The following is a 20,622-nucleotide window of genomic DNA, read 5'->3' as shown; positions in this document are numbered from 1 at the left end:
ACTGGAAGTATATCAATGAAGAGAAGATGATAAAATCCCTAATCCTATTCAATTTGTACAGAAAATGCAGAAAGTGTTTAAAACAAGTAATCCAAGTGCAATGTGTGATGCTCTTGTATTACAGTTTTCTGTTAAATAGGAATTGTGTGTCTAAGTGTGCACACATGCACACACGGGCTGGGGATTGAACTGATGGTTTCCAAATCCTGATCACATTCTCTACCACTGACATACCTTAGTTCTCAAATTCTTTAAATGAAAGATTAAAAAAGAAAAAGCAAACGTTTACACATTGTAGACTGTGGACACAGAATTTTTATACATGTATAGTGTATAAAAACATGTTATTATGTGAAGTTAGATACTTGTATTTTTTTAAAGTACAATACTTTAAAATGTAGCTATATTAAATTGCCATGTTTTTCATATATTCCTTCAAAAATGTTTACACTCACTTAACTGACATTTTATTTGCTCAGGAAATGTGAACGGTATGAAGAGGAAAGAATGGGAAAACAAGTCAGTGGGAGTAGAAGGAGAGAGGAAGACTCAGCACCTTAGTCTGCAGGTGCCCTTACGGTCTCACAGTTCATCCTCTTCCTCAGAGGAGAACAGCAGCTCCAGTGCGGCGCAGCCGTTGCTGGCTGGTGAGAAGGAAAGCCCCTCCTCTGTTGCCGACGGCCCCGCGGTTCAGAAAGAATTCTTATGTGGTACCAAAAGAGATGATGGCCAAGCAAGGTCAGTATTCAGTTAGACTTAAAACCCAGGTTGTAACTGAATTATACTCACTTGAAATAGTAGCACAAGACCTTTCCTTTTACTTGCTCATTTTAGATTATTTTTCCCTTGAACCTGATATATCAGTGTCTTTACAAATAAAATTAATAAGTGTATTAATTTTATTTATTTTTTGCAGATATTAGAAAATGCAAAAATGTATTTATAATGGAAATCGTTCACATCCTACCATTTAGTGATTTTTTACTATTCATATGCCATCCTACTTTATTTAATATTTTTTGTTCCTAGCATATAACAGTTGGACACTCCCTTTTGAATCACCCTTGCTCACGGCGCCCTTTACACTTTGCTTCCACTTCCTTGGCTGTGCCTTCTGTGTCTGGTGTCAGGCTCTTCACTTTGCCTTCACGCTGCTTTTCTTCTTTTTCTTCCACTTCCTGTAGCCTGACATTTGTTGAGAGGTGATGTTCTTCTGAATTCTGTTCTAATCTTTTTCCATTTATTCTATGCAATTTCCCTAGCCAGTCTTAATAGTTATTTGGTTTAATTATCACTATAGCCAAATCTTTTAAATGTAAAAACTACAGTCAAAACCTTTGTCCCTCAACCTAGGTACCATGATATTGTTGTTTGGAGGCTTCATGGAGACCTTCAATTAAGTGTTGTTAAAATGTTTGTTTTAGTTACAGTTCTCTGGAGCAGTGGTTCCCAACCTTCCTTAAAGCTTCGACCCTTTAATAGGGTTTGTCATCTTGTGGTGACCCTCAACCATAAAATTATTTTCATTGCTACTTTATGACTGATTTTGCTACTGTTATGACTTGTAATATAAATGTTTTAGAGGTAGAGGTTTGCCAAAGGGATTGTGATCTCCAGAGTGAGAGCAGCTGCTGTAGAGCACAGCTCTAATAGAGTGGGAAGGAAGAGATTATCTTTCCTCAGTAAAACACCCTAAGTCTCTATTGGTGGATGAACTTTAGAAGACGTGGAAAGAGAAAAAGAACCTTAAATATGCAAATAATCCTGGATTTCTTCAAATGTTTGTAATGCTTAAGATTTTTTTTGGGTTTTTTTTTTTTTTTTTTTTTGGTAGCTTTATGAGGGATATGAACTCATGCTGTAGTGTTCCACTATTTTGAATTAATATTGTAAAATTCTAGATAGTCTTTTATTTGTAAAAAGATCAAAATTACTTAAATGATTTTATAAGTACTTCATGTTTAGATTATGTGATGTTCTGAAAATAGTTTTCTTCTCTTTTAGTATTCCTACAGAAATCTCGGGAACCAGTCCTGTGTCTCCTAACACCCAAGATAAGTCAGTAGGACAGTCTCCTCTCAGATCTCCTTTGAAGCGGCAAGCCTCTGTGTGCTCCACCCGCCTGGGTAGTACTAAGAGTCTCACTGCTGCTTTTTATGGAGACAAACAGCCTGTTACAGTTGGAGTCCAGTTCAGTAGTGATGTCTCTCGGAGTGATGAGAACGTACTAGACTCACCAAAACAGAGGAGAAGTTTTGGTTCGTTCCCTTACACACCATCAGCTGACTCTAATTCATTCCATCAGTATCGGTCAATGGATTCCAGCATGTCAATGGCTGATAGTGAAGCCTACTTCTCTGCAGCTGAAGAATTTGAGCCCATTAGCAGTGATGAAGGCCCTGGAACGTATCCTGGTAGAAAAAAGAAGAAAAAGCAAATGCAACAGATCGACTACAGTAGGGGTTCCATATATCACAGTGTAGAAGGGCCCCTTACTGTCCATGGAGAAGGCATTACAGATCCCCGAACTCTCCCATTCAAAACTCACCCTTCCCAGGCTTCCTTTGTTTCTGCACTGGGTGGTGAAGATGAAGTCATAGAACATCTGTATATTGTGGAAGGGGAGAAAACAGGAGAGACTGAGCAGATCTCGTCTCAGCAGCCTGTGATGAGCTGCTATCAGACTTACCTTACTCAGTTTCAGGTAATCAACTGGTCAGTTAAACATCCTACCAACAAAAGAACCTCCAAGTCCTCGTTGCATCGCCCCCTTGACCTAGATACACCAACCAGTGAAGAAAGTTCCTCATCATTTGAACAGCTTTGTGTTCCAACATTCAAGGTATAAATCAAATCATTTTCCATCAACATACTTATATAGAGAAGCCATTTTTAAGTTGTTTTTAGAGCTACTGAGCCACTTCATCTATCTTCTGAACTTTCTGTTGTATGTGACTCCATATACAATTAGATTACAGGGTTACTACTAAATATTATAAATTTAAATATATCAAGGATGGCATAAGGTTTCAGTGTTAATGTAGTAAATTACTATGTAGCCTGATCTATATTGCTAGTGTTCCTAAGAATAGGATCAAATCTCCTTTGTGAGTTCATATTTCCTGTGTCTTACAAATAAGATTTTGGAGGCTTGGTGGTCAAGAGCACATGATGTTCTTTGAGAAGACTGGAGTTCTGTTTTCAGGACCCGTGGTTGACCCACAATCGCCTGTAGTTCAAGATCCAAAGAATCCATGTCTCTCTTTTGTCCTCCACAGGCACCTACCTGTGTTTACACACTGATAAACACATAATTAAATTTAAAAAAGTTTAACTAAGATTTGGCATTATTTTGAAAAAATAATTTTCTTTTTCTTAGTCGCTAACTGCTTCTGGTCCTATTGATACTTGAATTATCATCTAGCATGAATGTGGGTTGTATAAATGGCTTTAGAAAAACCAAATACATTTCAAATATATTTAGTATATATTTCAACCAGTATAAATATATACTAGCCAGTATGAAAATTCTTATCTCTAAAATAATGAACAGTGTTTAGGAATCTTTGTGTGTGCGTGTGTTTAATTCATATGTGGGGGGGTGTTATATTACCTTTCTCCTTAATTTGGGGTCAGGAAGTTTCACTGAACATGGAGATTGCTCTTTTAGGATAGACTAGTTGTCTGTTGAACTCCTAGGATTTGCCTGTCTCCACTACACTCTTCATTGGGATCATAGCACATGCTTCCTTCTGGTCTTCCTTCTGGGTAATGGGGACACCAGCTCAGGTTGTCATGTTTAGGCAGCAGCACGTCACTTTCTGAGCCATAGTCCCCAGCACAGGTCATAGCATTTTAACTGAAAATGGAAGCGTGAGAAATCATTGAGGATGAGAGTCAGACCTGGGGCCACTGTGTTAGAGGCAGAGGCTGTGGTCATCTAGGCTTTCATATGTGTGGCTGATGTTTCCATGTCTTGTGACTGCACTACAAGACTTTCAGAAAGAACTAATTCGATGTGAGAAAGAACTCACAGAGAAAGGACATTTGAAATTCCTGTTTGAGTCATGTCTTTTCAACCTTCATAATTCTTGTCACTTACTTGAGGAAAACATGAAGCTACCCATTGAATATCTTCTTTTAACTATTTATATTGAACATATCAAGATCATAATAGCAAGGTTACTTTGGATATTCACAAATATTGCTTATAACAATAAGAAATAATTAAAATTTTAGACTATAAGCAACATTTTATTCTATTTTAGGTCATCAAACAAGGACTTACTGCTAATTCTTTGCTTGATAGAGGGATGCAACTTTCAGGATCAACTTCAAAGTAAGACTTTTATTTCTCTTTTCTTTCCTTTTTTTAGGCATATGATCTTATTATATTGCCTAACTTACCCTTCAATTCTGGGACTAAAAGAGTCTTTCTGCATCAATCTTCTAAACAGCTAGAACAAAAGGTGCCAAAAAATTGCATTTTTAAAGTTCAGAGTCATAGTCCTTCTTGAATATGAGATTAGTAGAATTTATTCTGTGTAATAAACATTTTGTACTTGAGTTTAGGCCTTATTTTAAAAATAAATTAACCCAAATAGTTTTTTGTGCAGGAGTAGATAAACCTGTATGCATATTCTAGGAAAGCCTATCTAGTAAATAAGTATATCAAAAAATATTTGTTGTCATGTGATTTAATTGCCATCTTTGACTAATATGCATGTTAGTACCTCATTCAGCCTAGTTTTTAAAAGCATTTGGACTTGAAATATTAGTCTCTGTGATTTTTTTTCACTGAAATAAATACAATTTAAATGGTCACTTATGTTAATGAAGCTTCAACTTCTATTCTTGTTTATATTCTTTTAAATATATGCTTTTATGATTACCCTCTATAGCACACCATATACCCCACTGGACAAGAAAATTGTTGATAACACAGATGATGAAACATTAACAGAAGAGTGGGCCCTAGATCAGCCTGTTGCTCAGACCAAGACAACAGCCATTGTTGAAGTAAAAGGCACTGTTGATGTTGTTCTGACTCCGCTGGTGGCTGAAGCCTTAGACAGGTATCACCATTGTCTAAAATATGACTGCTGCTTTATGCAGTGACACATTTACATGGCACGTAAATGGTATACAGAGTTTATTATGAGTTTATAGATTTTAAAGTGGTTGTGTTTTAGTTAATCGTCTGATACTTTTTCAAGCTAAATGTACGCTGTTATAATACCTATAATATACTTTGTCTTTTACATCTGACTGATAAGCATAAAATGATCAAACATGTGGGAAGTAATACTTCATATTCATACTTGTTAATTGAAGAGCTAAAGGGAAAATAATTATATATATATGTATATATATATATGTATGTATGTATTTTCTACCAAAGGAAATAAAACTGACCCAGGTAGAAGCCAAAACGAAACAGAATGGAGTGTGAATCACATAGATAAGGAAGAAGGGAAAGACTCAATGAGGACCAGTTCTCATGAAAACACTTCTTTGGCTGGAATGGTACATAATGTTTTCTGATAAATTCCAAGATTCTTGGAAGGAGTAATACTAATGAAAATTATAGGAAATTATGTTTAGGAGAATCAAAAATAATTACTGGTTTATGCCGTGTTTGGTTGATATCCCTGAGAGCCCTATCTTTTTCTGAAGGGAAATGGAAGAGAAACGGACTAGGGGATAGGGGAGGTGGTAGAGGAGAGGGATGGGGAAGAGAAGAGGGAGGGGGATCTGCAGTTGGGCTGCAATATATGAGAGAAAAAAAATAAATGAACAAATATAAATAAATGTGGGGGAGGGGCAGGTGGAGTGGCACATGTCTGTGTTCCTAGGACTTGGGAGGCTCAAGGAGAATCATGAACTCAATGCCATCCTGGGTAGTTACAAAGCAAGAAAACAAAAATGTCAATTCAGAATGTATTAACAACTCAAGTAGAATACCTGCAATGTTAAATTATCCACACCCCCCCCCACACACACACATACAAACAGCGTAGTGGAGAACTTCAGGACATTAAAATGTACATGATTTCTTCATTTTGGGGGTGGGTGGAGCATACAAAACCTTAGCGAAAAATAACTAAAATAGATAAGTGGGGTTACAGCAAATTAAAGTTTTAGCAAACAAAAGACATTGTTCACAGGGCAGGAGAAAATATTTCTAAAGCAAACATTTGACAAAGGGCTGATAGCTAGAATCTCCAACAATCTATTAGCAAATAAAGAACTAATTAAAAATAGACAGTAGATCTAAGTAGACATTTCTCAGCACTGACATACAAATGTCAATAGGTTTAAGAAAAATTACTACTTACTTGGGAAATGCCATTTAAAACTACAGTGAGAATGACCATTATTAAAAGAAAAAGGGAGTGTTGTAAATTGTTATGGGAATGTAAGTTAGTACAGCCCTACACTGAGGTTCTTCCCAAAGCAAAAGACACAGCTATTGTGATTCGTCCGCCCTCTTATTAGGTTTTTATGCAAAGAGAATTAAATTACGTTGAAGAAACATCTTTCTCCCATATACACCAGCATTTTTTACAGTAACTAAGAAATGAAAATGACTTCTGTCTAGCAAATGACAAAATTGTGTACATTTACACAGTGGAATACTGTTTAGCCATAAAACAATTAAATCCTGTTATTTATGACAATACAGGTGGAAATGGAGGTCAGTAGGTTAAGTCAAATAAAGACAGACACAGACAAATTGTCCGTGATATCACTATGGAATCTCATACATTTTTTGTCTCAGAATTTTAAAGGCAGAACAAAGTCTAGGGGACAGACAGAGAGTGGAGATAGAGGAGTGTTGATCAGCTGGTCCTGAGTTACAGTCAGATGTGTATGGAAGTTTTTAGAGTTTTTACCTTAAATAAATAGCATTCATATTATCTACATAGTACCCTTAAAGTTTTTATGTATTGGGTAAAAATAAATAAAAAAAAACAACAAAATTTTAGATATAAATGTAAGGTGGAAGTCTGGAAATTGTTGAACATTATTTGTGATGGATGCAGATGTTCCTGCCTAATCTGAGGTGTTGGGAGTGATGGTAGGACTAAAATTTCAGTAATTGTTTTTCCTGTAGAATTTCTAAAGATGTAATTTAGGATTTTGCACTTCAGTATTAAAGAACTGTAAATATTCAAGCAGTGGTAAGTTTCACCGATTGTTTGGTGAAATCAATTGTAATAGTAAGTGGAATTTTAATGTTTTCTTTTTCTTTTTCTTTCACCAGATATATTGAAGCTATGGTTCACTGTGCGAGCACCCGGCACCCAGCTGCAATTGTAGATGATCTTCACACTAAAGTCCTTAGAGAAGCTGTCCAAAATAGCAAGACTACCTTCTCAGAAAATGTAAGAAGCCTTTGATTCCGTGGGTATATCAAGTTGAGTCTTCCCCATGTGTCGGAATATCTAAACTTGAAAAACCTAAGTGTATCAAAATTTTATCACTAAGTTTGGAATCCATCTGATGGGTTCCAAAAGCTTTTACATGTCATTGGTTTCATAATAGCACAGTGACTGTGGATTAAGTAGTACCAGTTAAAAAACATAGCTTTATTTTTGTTCTTTTGTTTAAAAAGTAGCTTAGCTCAGCCTTTTCTAACTAGTCTTGTCCTTAAATGATGAAAACTTTTTATTTATTTCAAATTTCTGTGGTGTGTGTGTGTGTCTGTGTGTGTCTGTGTGTGTGTGTGTCTGTGTGTGTGGTCTGTGTGTGTGTCTGTGTGTGTATTTGTTTGTGTGTGTGTGTGTGTGTGTGTGTGTGTGTGTGTGTGTGTGTGTGTGTTCTGTGTGTGTCTGTGTGTGTGTGTGTGTGTCTGTGTGTGTGTGTGTCTGTGTGTAGTTATGTGCATATGATTACAGGTGCCTTTCAAAAGCAGAGGTGGTATTAGATCCTCTGGAGCTAGAGCTATGAATTGTGAGCAGCCCAACGAGGATCCTGGGAGCAGAACTGTGGTACTCAGGGACAACATTATATTCTCGTAAATGCTGAGCATTTCTTCATCCTCGTGATAAACATTCTTTACAATTAGTATTTTAGTGCTTTCAGAAGCAAAGATATATGTATTTTTAGCTTCTCTTTATTATGTTGTTTCTTGTTCACCTCAATGAATTGGGTAACTCCATTTTCTGTGTGACACCTCTACTCCTGCTGTTGTCTGGCTTTGCCTCCAGTTGCTAAACAGTCACACACTGGTGGTCCTTTGATGATTCTCTTTTGATTTTCAACTTTATCTATGTCATATTTAGATTAATAACCAGGATAGAGGTGAAATTGAGCCTGAGTATTTCTGGTAAACTAATCATTATTACTCATTTTGTGTTAGCCTTTTCTGTACATTCACCTATTTCAGGTAGAACAGAATAAATAAGGGAAATTTGAGCTATTTCCAGCCAATAAGGGGCCAGTTATCAGAAACCAAGTCAGCCTTCAAGACTGTAGAGTTCAGTTTTACTACTACTGCTACTACTCGGAAGAATAATAATAGTAATAATAATGAATAATAATATAACCTATTATAAAAACATACAGTCACCATTTTTGTTTATCTATGAATGGATTTCATTTTAGTATGTAGTACTTTTTTCAGTCTGGCAAACTGGCCTATTTGCCAGCTTTTGCCTGAATTTCAAGATGGAGTCTTAGGATCGTTGATGTCATGTGGGTCTGGGGAGTGGTAACAACACAATGAGTATACACTTTGTGGGTGATGTAGAACTTAGGAAATGCCTGGAAATAACTTTGTTCAATGTTTTCAGTTATCCCCCAAGCAAGATATTCGAGGATCAAAAACTGAGCATCCTATGATAGGTACAACTAACCAGGGACAAACTCAGACAAATGCCACAACGAAGCAGGACAGTGTGACAATTAAAGGTCTGCAGGCTAATGTGAGCATACCAAAGGTAAAGCTAAACTTTTTGGAATCATTTTCCTGAAATAAGAGGGCATTATGTTGTTGTTTGCCTTTTACATTTACCAAAGGGAATGTTAGTGAAACAGTTTGCAATATCAAAAGATACATTCTATTCTCTCGATGATCTTATATACATTTAATATAATTACTTTAATATAGCAGACTACTAGTAAACATTTAATAAAATGTTCCATATTTATCCAATAAAAATTTAATTTCGTATTGTTTACAAATTTTATCCATTCGTATAGTGTGTTTTGATCAAATCCTCCCAGTTCCTTCCCCTGACCTCCTCCCCACCCTCCTCTGCCACCTTCCCTCCCCTGACCTCCTCCCCACCCTCCTCTGCCACCTTCCCTCCCCCTGACCTCCTCCCCATTGTATGTGTGTGCTCTTTCTCTAAGTTCACGGAGTCAACACTTAGTCTCTTAGGTTGTGCACAGCCCATCGGGACTACATCCTGAAGAAAACTGAGTCTCTCCCTTGGTAGCCATCAATTGACTAGAGCTCCTCAGACAGGGTTAGGACTTTGTTGAGCCCCTACTTTAGCTGATAGTTTGGCTAGCTTGATTTTCTTTTAAGTATAATTTTTTTAATTGAACAACTTCTTCGTACAATATGTTTTTGTCATGCTTTTTTCCTCCCTTAGATCATCCCAGATTGCTCCCTACCTCCTTATCTACTTAACTTTGTTTTTTCTCTCTCTTTAAAATAAACAGAACAGAAACATACTAAAAAAAAAAAAAAAAAACAAAAACAAAAAAAACCAAACCAAAACAAAACAAAACAAAAAAAATGCACAAAAAAATCCAACTCGGTTCATTTTATGTTGGCCAACTACCTCTTGGAATAAGGCCTGCCCTAAAATGAGGTTAATACACCCAGTGTGACTCCACTGGAGAAAAACAGTTTCCCCTTGCCAGTGGATGTCAGTTGCACATAGCTTCTGAATCCATCTGCTTTAGCTCGTGTGCATCTTTTTGTTCATGCTGCTTCTTGTCTCTCTGGGCTCATAAGTGCATCAGTCCTGCTGAAAGACTATTTCCTCGGAGACTCAATCTTCCCACGTCCTCTTTTGCCTAGAACCTTGATCCCTGAGGGGAAGGGTTCATTGAAGACATCTCACTTAGGATCTAGAGCTCCAAAGTCTATGACTCTTGCATTGTCCAATGGAGGGTTTCTGTGTTAATCACCTCCTTCTGCAAGAAGTTTCTCTGATGAGGCACAAGTGAAGCTCTGAACTATGGGCCCAGCAGTATGTCATTAGGACTAATTTTTTATTTGTATTTGTGATCTAGGTATAAAAGACACCTTTTAAGCTCTGATTTAAGGGCATAGCAGTATGTCATTAGGGGCCATTTTATTGCTGTGTTCACTTGGCATTTAGTTTCTTCCCATACTTTCTCGACCTATCTAGTTTTAGGTTCTTGGCCTCTTTCACCTTGTCAGGCATGGATTCCATGTCATAGAGTGGGCTTTAAATTCAATCAGAAAGTATTTGGTTACTCCCATAAAAATTGCAACAATTTATCTCACAGCCTTATCATTGTGTAGGTTGCAGGGTGTACAGCTAGGAAATATTGATGATTGCCTTTCTCAGGTAGTGTGCAGAGTACCTGCCAGTATCATAAATGATGGCATGATTGTGTGAGCCGTGTATAGTTGTACGTCATGCCTCGTCATATCTAGAGGACACAGTTTCACAGCAGTTATTCACTGTCTTTGGCTCTTAAGATCTTTCCTGCTCTCTCCCAAATTGGTATCTGAGATTGGGAATGGGGCTGTGACACAGATGTTCTGTTTCTGAGTGAGCACTCTTATTCTCTACATGTTGACAATTTGTAAGTTTTTTAATTAATTGCCATCAACTTTAAAAAGAAACTTGTCTGCATTTTTCTTTTAAAGTGTAGTTGACCACACTCTGGTGGGAGAACACACATCCATAAGTGTTGTGGGCAGCACAAATTGGCCATGAAGGATTTGTTTTTTTAAAAGACACAAAGCTGGGTGGGTAGGGAAGGAAGGGATGGAGCTGGGAAGAGTTGGTCAAGGGGAAAGAGTATAGTCAAAACTTTCAACTGGTAAGAGAGATAGAAAACAGCTTTGAGAATGTATTAATGAATGAGTATAAAGACATACTTAGAAAAAAATTCCATACTGTGTCCACTTAGCAGAACAATATTAGTAGGTTTTCTTCAGAGTGTGACCTATCCAGCCACCATTTCTTGGCCCAGTTAACAATTCCAAGCACGAAGTCTGTCTTGATTAAGCCTTAAGTTTAGTCAGAAAGCATTGATCACTCCCATAACACTTTGCCACTATTGTGCTAGTGAGCATATCTTGACAGGAGTCATGGCTGTTTTGAGATTTTACAACTTTTGTCTTTATTACTCTCAGATTTATATACTACCGTTATTGGATTTTTTTTATTTGTATTTGTGATCTAGGTATAAAAGAGACTTTTTAACTTTTAAATTCTGAAATCTGTGTCATTTGTGTGTTAGGTTAACTTATGCTTGTTACAAGCCTCAGTGGAAGAATCTCCAGCCACAGTTCCTAGTAGAAGTGTGACTCATGTTTCCCTGGTGGCTTTGTGTTTTGACAGAATTGCTACACAAGTTCGTATGAACAGGTAAAAAGATCTTATTAATTTGAACCATGATTGTTGAATGTGAAAAGCCTTATCTATCCTAATTATTCACAATTATTTTAAAAAAAACACCCACTTGGGCAATGTTATTGATATCGGTTTATTTTAGACAGAGTGCTTCATTTTAAACAGCATAATGACTACATTATTTAAATGTTAACCATTATGCACATTTTCTGTTTCCATTAAGAGGTGTGGTTGAAGAGACTGCAAATAATGTAGACGCGAGTAAAACATCAAATTTTGATAGATATGTTCATGCCAGCAAGATGCAGCCTCAGTCATCTGGGTCTCTCAGGTCAAATGCTGGAGCAGAGAGAGGCAAAGAAATTGCTGCCAAGTTAAATATCCATCGAGTCCACGGGCAACTTAGAGGTCTCGATACCACAGGTAAGCTCCAAATGTTTGTTTCTTTGTTATTTGTAAATGTGAAAGTTTCCAAAAGAAAATGTTTTCTTTTGAGCATTGATGCAATTTAATACTATAAGCATGAGAAAAGCACTTCTGCATATGTTGTACTCATGGTATTTAACATATTTCTATTATGTTCTGTACAAAATGGAAAGTAAGTTTTAGGGCTATCTGTGTTCTAGGTCATTCTAACCATCTCAGGGTTTGCTTAGAGTTTCTATTGCTTCAATGAAATACCTTGACATCAAAAAGAAAATTTAGGGAAGAAAGGGTTTATTTGGCTTACATTTCACATCACAGTTCATCATCAAAGGAAGCCGGAGCAGGAACTTAAACAAGGCAGGAACCTGGAGGCAGGAGCTGATGTGGAAGCCATGTGCTGCTGACTGGCTTCCTCTACATGGTTTGCCCACAACCCAATCTTATGGGGCATTTTCTTAATTGTGTTCCCCTCCTTTCACTTGATTTTAGCTTATGTCAAGTTGACATAAAATTATTCAGCACATGCTTATTTTATCTTTTTGTATAAAGTCATAGCATCTGACCTGTGGCTTTAAAAAAGGCAAATTAATTTTTATAATTACCTGTCAACTGTAGTCCTAAAGCTGGGGTAGAGCACAGTGGTTTGCGCTGTAAAAGGTCTGTAGATTGTAGTGGTGACCAGTTTGCCCTTATTTATTAGATCATAAGCATTACATTATGTAACTTGAAACCCACCAGCGAGAATAAAAACTCATTAAAAACAAAAATCCCCGGGAATTTCCATAGTACATTGGCATAAAATGCAGAACAAATATAAATTTTTGTTTATACTTATGTTTGAGATTCTCAGTCTCATGACATTTGATAGCCACAGGGAGCCGAGGTCAGTGTCTGAGCACAGTACTCTGGGCTTTCTACTGGGGATGCCTTCATATAGGAGTAGACTGCTCACAAGCTTAAACAGATTTCTCACCTTATCCCCATCCTTAAAACTAAGTTCAAGAGATTTAAAGAGAAATACAAATAATTAAGTAATCAGAAGGATTTGAGAAAATGGAGTTTCATTTTACTGCATTGCATCTCTAAGCAGTGCATTCATGGCAATGTCTAATAAATTCCAGTTCTGTAACATTTTAGTGTTAAGCTATCTCTCAGTAAAAACTATACTTTTCCTAGGAAATAATGATTTTCCTGAGGCCAAATAATTAAAATAATTGTATTTTATCAATGATGAAAGCTCCTTAAAGTACTTTACCAGAAAGCTGGTTTATTTAACCTTTGTTGACAGAATTCTTCAGTCTCTCAAAAACAAATTGATAAATTCATTGTTAACTCTGGAATTGTCTTTACTTCTTTGTAGATTTTTTAGACAGCATTATTTTCTTTTCATGTTCTATTTATTTTTCTGTCTTTTCAGAATACCATGATACCTTTTTAGTACAACCCATATATTAGCATCTGATTTTTACTTTTTTCTTAAAAATATTTTCATTGTGCTCTCTCAATAATAGACATTGGAACCTGTGCCATCACCGCCATCCCCTTTGAAAAGTCCAAAGTATTATTTACTCTTGAAGAATTGGATGAATTTACTTTTGTAGATGAGACAGATCAACAAGCTATCCCAGATGTCACACGGATAGGTCCCAGTCAAGAAAAATGGGGCTGGATAATGTTTGAATGTGGACTTGAAAATTTAACTATAAAAGGTAAAACTTTAACCTCCGAGTTCTGCTTAGGTGGGGACAGTTCAGTTCCACATAACTGAAATGTGTTTAACAGCTGTAAGTTGTAGCAACCTGTATCAACATAATACAGCAGAAACTGTGGGACTTGGTTTTACCTACAAGGGGTGCATATACATCCCAATTATGTAAGTGGTAGTTCCAAATATAGTCCTATTGTCACAAACCTTGGGGCCTCACAGGGCTGCCGGATTTAGAAATTCCTGAGTCTACTCGACACTGCCCCCCCCCTTCTTTTTCAGAGTTTAGAGCCTTGCCATATAAGAAGTAAATGTTACATGTGACTTCTTCCTTTCGTGAAAACTACTGATTTTCATTTGTTTCTTATATAGACAAGGGGAGGAAAGGAAAGCAGGAAGAGGAGTCTTGTACGGTTATGAGTGATCCTTTAAAGTAGGAAAGTTGAGTTGTATGACTTTCAGGCTTGGCCTTACAGGATACAGTAATGTAGATACTAGACGTTGTATGTCTACTTCCTTACCTGGAAAGTCCTACTTAACTCTTTCAGATAAAGGCTAGTGAGGAAAAACATGCGCTTGATGAAGTTATATACAGATATTTTGGAGTATAGCAGTAAAACACATATCTACTTTTTTCCTAACAAATGACTCCCTTTATTTTTATAGGAGGAAGACAATCTGGTGCAGTTTTATATAACAGTTTTGGAATTATGGGTAAAACTAATGTCACAGAAAGGGGTGGTGTGCTGACATCCAATAATTCTTCTGATTCTCCCACGGGCAGTGGCTACAATACTGATGTCTCTGATGATAATCTACCATGTGACCGAACCAGTCCTTCCTCTGACATAAATGGAAATTCAGTTTCAGATGAACAGGTTGGTGATTTTCTATTGATAACTAATAGTTTGGAAATAGAGAACTATATACTCAATTCAAAATCAATTTCTAGAGCATTGAAATTGGTCTCCTTGTCATTTCCTGTTTTAGAGTTGTAACGTTCTGTTGATTGTAGTATGACTAGAGTATAGTTCCTGAATGGGAATATATAGCTATGGTGCATATTCCTGCCCATTATAATACCTAGCACAATACTCTGCTTATGTAACACATAATAAACATCTGTGAACTTATAGAATTTAAGAAAAGTAAGCCTTGATTAATTAATTAGCTTTTAGTTAATTTTAGAAGTCATTTTATGCTAATTGGTAACATTTTATATAAGTAATAATGTTTTTATCAATATCTACTTATTTTAGATATCATCGTAATACCTTATATTCAATTCATTTATTATTTTTATTGTGGTAGAATTTAATTGTGATAAATACAGTAACAGCAAAATTATTTAAAATTCCGTATTGTTGAAAAGTTGGATTATTAACTGTTTGGTGACCTTGGACAAACAAGCAAGAACTTAGTGACTGTATACAAATATACATATAAGTTTCTGAGAATAAACAATAAAAGCATAAGTGAGCACCCTTTCATTAAGAAATAGATTGTGGGCACCTAGTTATACTCACCTCTGAACCCCATTTCCTGGGGATTATCTATTTTATTTCTCTATGTATGAGAGACAGATGTATATGTGGGTATGGGGTATGCCACACCCTACATGTAGATGTTAGCCTTTCTCCTGACCTTGAGACAGATTCCTCCAATGCTATGTAAACCAGGTTGACTGGTCTTTGAACACTGGAGATCACCACCACCTCTCATTTCCTTGTAGGTACACACTGAAATTACAGACCTATGTTTTGTAGGTATTTTGGTTTGTTTTGGTTTTTGGTTTTTGTTATTGTTTTTAATGTGGCTTCTGACGATCCAGACTCAGGTTGTCAGGCTTACTGGGCAAGTGCTTTTACCCACTAAGCCATTGCCACAGCCCTAGGGATTTTTTTGGTGCATATGTGTAGAGTTTATCAATTTCCATAACAGCCCGATGGCTCAGCAGGTAGAATCGATTGCTAGGGGTCCAGCTTGGCAACCAGAGTTTGATCCTTGTGAAAGTAGGACGAGGAAACTGACTCCACAAAGTTGTCCTCTGACCTCCATGTGTACACCATGGTACTCTTGCACCCACACTTATACGTCATGTTCTCACACAACCCATAATAATCATAAATAAAACTTTAAGTCAAACAGTTTCTTTATTAGTTCTTTAGAAGTGTTTGGGGGTGAGGGTCCATTAGAATTTTAATGAAGAGAATTAAGACATGTGGCTATGCACTAAACAATTCCTTTAGTGTTCTGTCCTTACGTTTTGAAAAACTACAGAATATTTTATAAAGATTCATTTTTATTTTATTTGGAGAAATGTTTTGCCTGTATTTGTGTCTGTGCACCATGTATATGCCTGGTGCCAACTGAGAACAGAAGAGAGTGCTGGATCTCTACCATGTTTGGGCTGGGACTTGAGCCCGGGTCCTCTGGAAGAGCAAGCAGCTGGTGTGCTCTCTAGCCTCACTTTACAGAATTTTAAGGGCCTTCCAGATCTTGTGCTTCTTGGATTTTCTTACATTTTATCCAGGCTCCGTGTTATTTTTTTCATTTCTTTACAGAATTGTTTCTCCTCAAACCTGGGTATTCCCTGGAAATTATATTCATGACACCAATTTCCTTGACTCCCTGATATTTCCACTATATAGTGATACTTTTCCATGCTTTTACAAACCTCATGAACTATGACATTACGTGTGCCATGGCTCCAGAGACAAGTCAGCGGTGGTCATTTGAGGACCATGCGTGTTGCAGCAGTGATAATGCATACACCTCCTTCCTTTTTTCAAATGCCAAATTCTATACCTTTATACACTCAAGGGCCTGGCCTACAGCTTCTTGAGAAATCAAGGTTTCCGATTTTATTTACTATGTTTTGTGATACTGAGGATTACACTCCGGCCCTTACAGCATGCTATACAAGACGTACCTCTACCACTGAGCCACCTCCTCAGGATAGACGTTGGTTTTGTTGGTGGTAGTTTGTTTTGTTTCTGGTTTTTTTTACTCATTCCTTTCTTTGTTTATTCACTTTATATCCTGATCATAGCCTCCTTCCCTCCTCTCCTCTCAGCTCCATCCTCATAGGTCTCTCTCCCTATCATCCCTTTTCCTTCTAAGGAGAAGGGAAGGAGAAGCCCTTCTTGGCTATCACCCTGCCCTGGGACATGACGTTCCAGCAGGACTAAGTGTATCCTCTCCTACTGAGGCTCCACCAGGAGTTACGCTGGGGGAAGGTGATCCAGTGGCAGGCAACGGAGTTAGAGACACAGCCTCTGCTCTAATTGTTAAGGGGCCCACATGAAGACCAAGCTGTGTATCTGCTAACTATGTGTAGAGGGCCTGGGTCTAGCCCCTGCACGCTCTTTGGTAGGTGGTTCAGTTTCTGAGTCTCCCCTGGGCTAGGTCATCAGGGTGGCAGTAAATGCCTTTGCTTGCTGAGCCATTTACTGAGCTCCCATATACTTTACTCTGAAAAAGCTAAAAGCTAAACCTGTAGCCCTAGGTACTCAGGAGGCTGAGACAAGAGGATCTCCTAAAAGCCCAGGAGATCAATGCTAGTCTCTAACATAGCAGAGTTTTCTCTTAAAAACAGAAACAATGTGAGAATGATTGTTCAGTGACACTCCTCTTTAAGATATAACTGATCAGTACTCATGTTTAATTGCCATGCTTAATAAATCATGAGAACAAAAAGAGTATAGAATGGAGAGCCACCCCTGGTAGCTACTTTAAATGCAGGAGCCCTGAAACTTAATACCAGCAAGTAGTCAGCCACTGGATCTCAGTCTTCATCAAGGATTTTAAATAATCTTAAATTCTAAAAAATGTACTGCAGAGTATGCCAGTATCTTATTGTTAAACTGAATCAAACAAATCTTTGATTCCTGGTTATTTGGACAATTGACTCATCATGGACTATATAATATAATCAGATTCTTTTCTTTTTAGGTATCCTTGAATTAAACCAAAGAACCAGAAACTTAATTTTGGTTAAATTATTTATTTCATGCATTCATTTTTTTTTCTTTTTAAAGGTTTAGATGAGGCTCCTTGGGGAGTCTCTAAAATCGCTTCACTATCAGCAGCTAGAGGTACTGGAAGCCAGAGCGCTCTCCTCCCGGCTCCTTCCCAGTGCTCTATGCTGTAGGAACCAAGAGCAAGCCCCAGGTTCCCTAAGTTAGCAGTACAGATCCAGCACAGGGTGCTGTGTCCCTAAGGTTCCCTAAGTTAGCAGTACAGATCCAGCACAGGGTGCTGTGTCCCTAAGGTTCCCTAAGTTAGCAGTACAGATCCAGCACAGGGTGCTGTGTCCCTACGGCAAGCCCTCATTACCTTAAAAAAATCTAATTAATTAAAAGCATCTAAAGTATTATTTATTTTAGAATCATGCTTTTGGAGAGTATCAGTGATTACTTAGGGTATAATATTTAAGATCAGCCGTCTTCAAAAGCAGAAAAAGCCCTGACTTAAGGCAGTACAAGTAAACAATACACTTTCTCATGACTTTTAAGAACTGTAGTAATTTGGCTTAAGAAATATAATGACCTAATTGTTTTCAAAATGTAAGTTCCTGTGAAGAATTTTGTTTATATTGGGTTGGGGGACCTATAGGTTTAAATTAGAATGTCAGCCAGCTGACTTGAAGGACCTAGGTTTTACCAAGTCTGCCTTCCTCTTCTGAGGAAGAACTGGGTGGGTGAGGGACACTTGTATAAAATCTCCAAATTGATGTTACAGCTTTCAGCTTGATCGTTCCTTTCCAGACCTGATTAAAATTTGGTTTATTCTAATTTCTGTACTATATCATTATCTGAGGCTTTAAGTGGTAACTGGTTCTATACCATGTATACATCATGTGTTTGTTCATCAAAGCTTTTTAAACCAAATAAAAACAAGAGTTTGCAAAGTGAAAAACAAAACAAAACAAAAACAAAAACCAGAAACAGTGAACTGAAAAGCTTTTTTAAGGCAAAAGACATGGTCAGTAGAACAAAATGGCAAGCTACACAATGGGAAAAGATATTTACCAACCCTACATCCAGACAGAGGACTAATATCCAAAATATATAAAGAACTCAGGAAATTAGACTCCAAAAAGAGCAAAATAACCCAATAAAAAATGGGGTATAGAGAACAGAGTTCTCAACAGAGGACTCTCCAATGGCCAAGAAACACATAAAGAAATATTCAAAAGTCCTAAGTCATCAGAGAAATGCGAATCAGAACAACTGGTGAGATTCCTCCTACTCCAGTATTATCACTTGAATACAGAAAATTCAAGTGATAGCACATGCTGGCAAGGATGTGGAGCAAGAAAAACATCCTCCATTGTTTGTGGGAATGCAAACCTGTATAGCTATTTTGAGCAATACCCACAGATCAGTGCTCTGTGTAAAGATGTAGTCTGTTAAGCCTGATGAATGGAAAGGTTTTGTGCCTACAGTGCTAATAATCCTGTCTTAATGGTTCTGGAAGATCAATATTGTTTTTGGCTGTTTATATAGGATGAAGGAGTTGAATCTGATGATTTGAAGAAAGATCTACCTCTAATGCCACCACCTCCAGATTCATGTAGCATGAAGTTGACCATTAAAGAGATTTGGTTTAGTTTTGCAGCTCCCACCAATGTGAGATCTCCTGCACATGCATTTTCTAGGTAAGAAATTTCAAAGTGTAATTTTGTCCACCCACAGTTCTCCTTATTTCAGACAGTTTAGTATTCTGTGTTGTGTATTTCCTGAACTATTTTTCTGACATATCTAATACCCATGAGTGCTAACTTGACTATTTTCCCCCTTTCTCTTTGAATATTTTCTATAGATACTATATATTCAAATTTCTTTCCTAATATTTTGGTTGTATTTACTTAACTTGATGCCTTAGATTTTTGTTTTATTTTTCATTTCAAACATGCTTCTCCTTCGTCCTTCCAAGTGTCCATTTCTTATTGATATGTTTATAACTTAGTGACCAAAAGGAAAAAATATTGTCAGGTTAAAATAGCATTTAGTGCTTGAAATACAAAGTTTGATCTTCACTTTTTTTTTTTTTTTTTTTTTTTTTTTTTTTTAAGGCAGCTGAACCTCTTAAGCACTGCAACCCCTGCTGTTGGTGCATGGCTGGTTCCTATTGATCAACTCAAGTCATCCTTAAACAAATTAGAGACTGAGGGGACCTTGCGAATTTGTGCTGTTATGGGATGCATAATGACAGAAGCATTAGAGGTGTGTCTTTTAATTATATAAGGTATCAGACATACTTTGTTACTGTAAATGATTCATTACTATTAATAGTTTGTTGGAAGGTACCAGATCTCTAAGTCCTTAATTACTAAATATCTTTGATTATAGGAGCTTTTATACATATAATTCTGTCTTTTGTTTTTATTTGGTTTTCAGAATAAAAGTGTACATTTTCCTCTAAGAAGTAAATACAATAGACTTACAAAAGTTGCTCGCTTTCTCCAAGAAAATCCTTCTTGTTTATTATGTAACATTCTACACCACTACCTGCACCAAGCAAATTACTCCATCATTGATGATGCCACGATGGTGAGTAGCAGCTTCAAGGAAGCCAATGTTCTATAGAAATAGTTCCAGATGGCAAGGCCGAGAAGTGTGGTTGAAAAATGCAGGTCACTGGATGCCACCTTTCTCTGATTGACACTCTTGGAGTGGCTTGTATACAGAAGCTGTCAACATGGATAAGATTTCCCAGCTTGATAGGTTGAATGAGAAATTGTCAAAGATGTAACTGAAAAAGTACCAAACTTCAAGAAGATTAGAGAGGTTGTATAAAGCTAGATTGCTGAGAAGTGAAGTAAAGAACTTGACCGGACATAGTTGTATCCTAGAAACTAAAAGCATAAATTTCGAGCTAGGAAGTAATCCCTAGAACCATTATGGTTTAATA

At 37.0% G+C, this 20,622-nt stretch overlaps 1 protein-coding gene across 1 annotated transcript in view; it reads left to right on the top strand.

The window, feature by feature from the left end:
• Positions 1-20,622, top strand: part of Kiaa1109 (KIAA1109 ortholog) — a 182,077-nt gene that overhangs the window by 71,734 nt on the left and 89,721 nt on the right. Inside the window, exons 28-40 of the mRNA XM_032898488.1 lie at positions 480-738; positions 2,005-2,842; positions 4,269-4,339; positions 4,902-5,075; positions 7,268-7,388; positions 8,799-8,945; positions 11,461-11,588; positions 11,797-11,996; positions 13,511-13,708; positions 14,371-14,582; positions 19,215-19,366; positions 19,784-19,934; positions 20,109-20,261. Coding sequence (XP_032754379.1) covers positions 480-738; positions 2,005-2,842; positions 4,269-4,339; positions 4,902-5,075; positions 7,268-7,388; positions 8,799-8,945; positions 11,461-11,588; positions 11,797-11,996; positions 13,511-13,708; positions 14,371-14,582; positions 19,215-19,366; positions 19,784-19,934; positions 20,109-20,261 — 2,804 coding nt within the window. The remainder of the gene's footprint in view (positions 1-479; positions 739-2,004; positions 2,843-4,268; positions 4,340-4,901; positions 5,076-7,267; positions 7,389-8,798; positions 8,946-11,460; positions 11,589-11,796; positions 11,997-13,510; positions 13,709-14,370; positions 14,583-19,214; positions 19,367-19,783; positions 19,935-20,108; positions 20,262-20,622) is intronic.

The sequence above is a fragment of the Rattus rattus genome, chromosome 3 (genome assembly GCF_011064425.1).
Source record: "Rattus rattus isolate New Zealand chromosome 3, Rrattus_CSIRO_v1, whole genome shotgun sequence".
NCBI lineage: Eukaryota > Metazoa > Chordata > Mammalia > Rodentia > Muridae > Rattus > Rattus rattus.
Note: the sequence above shows the minus strand (reverse complement) of the source record. Positions and strands in the feature narration are given on the sequence as shown.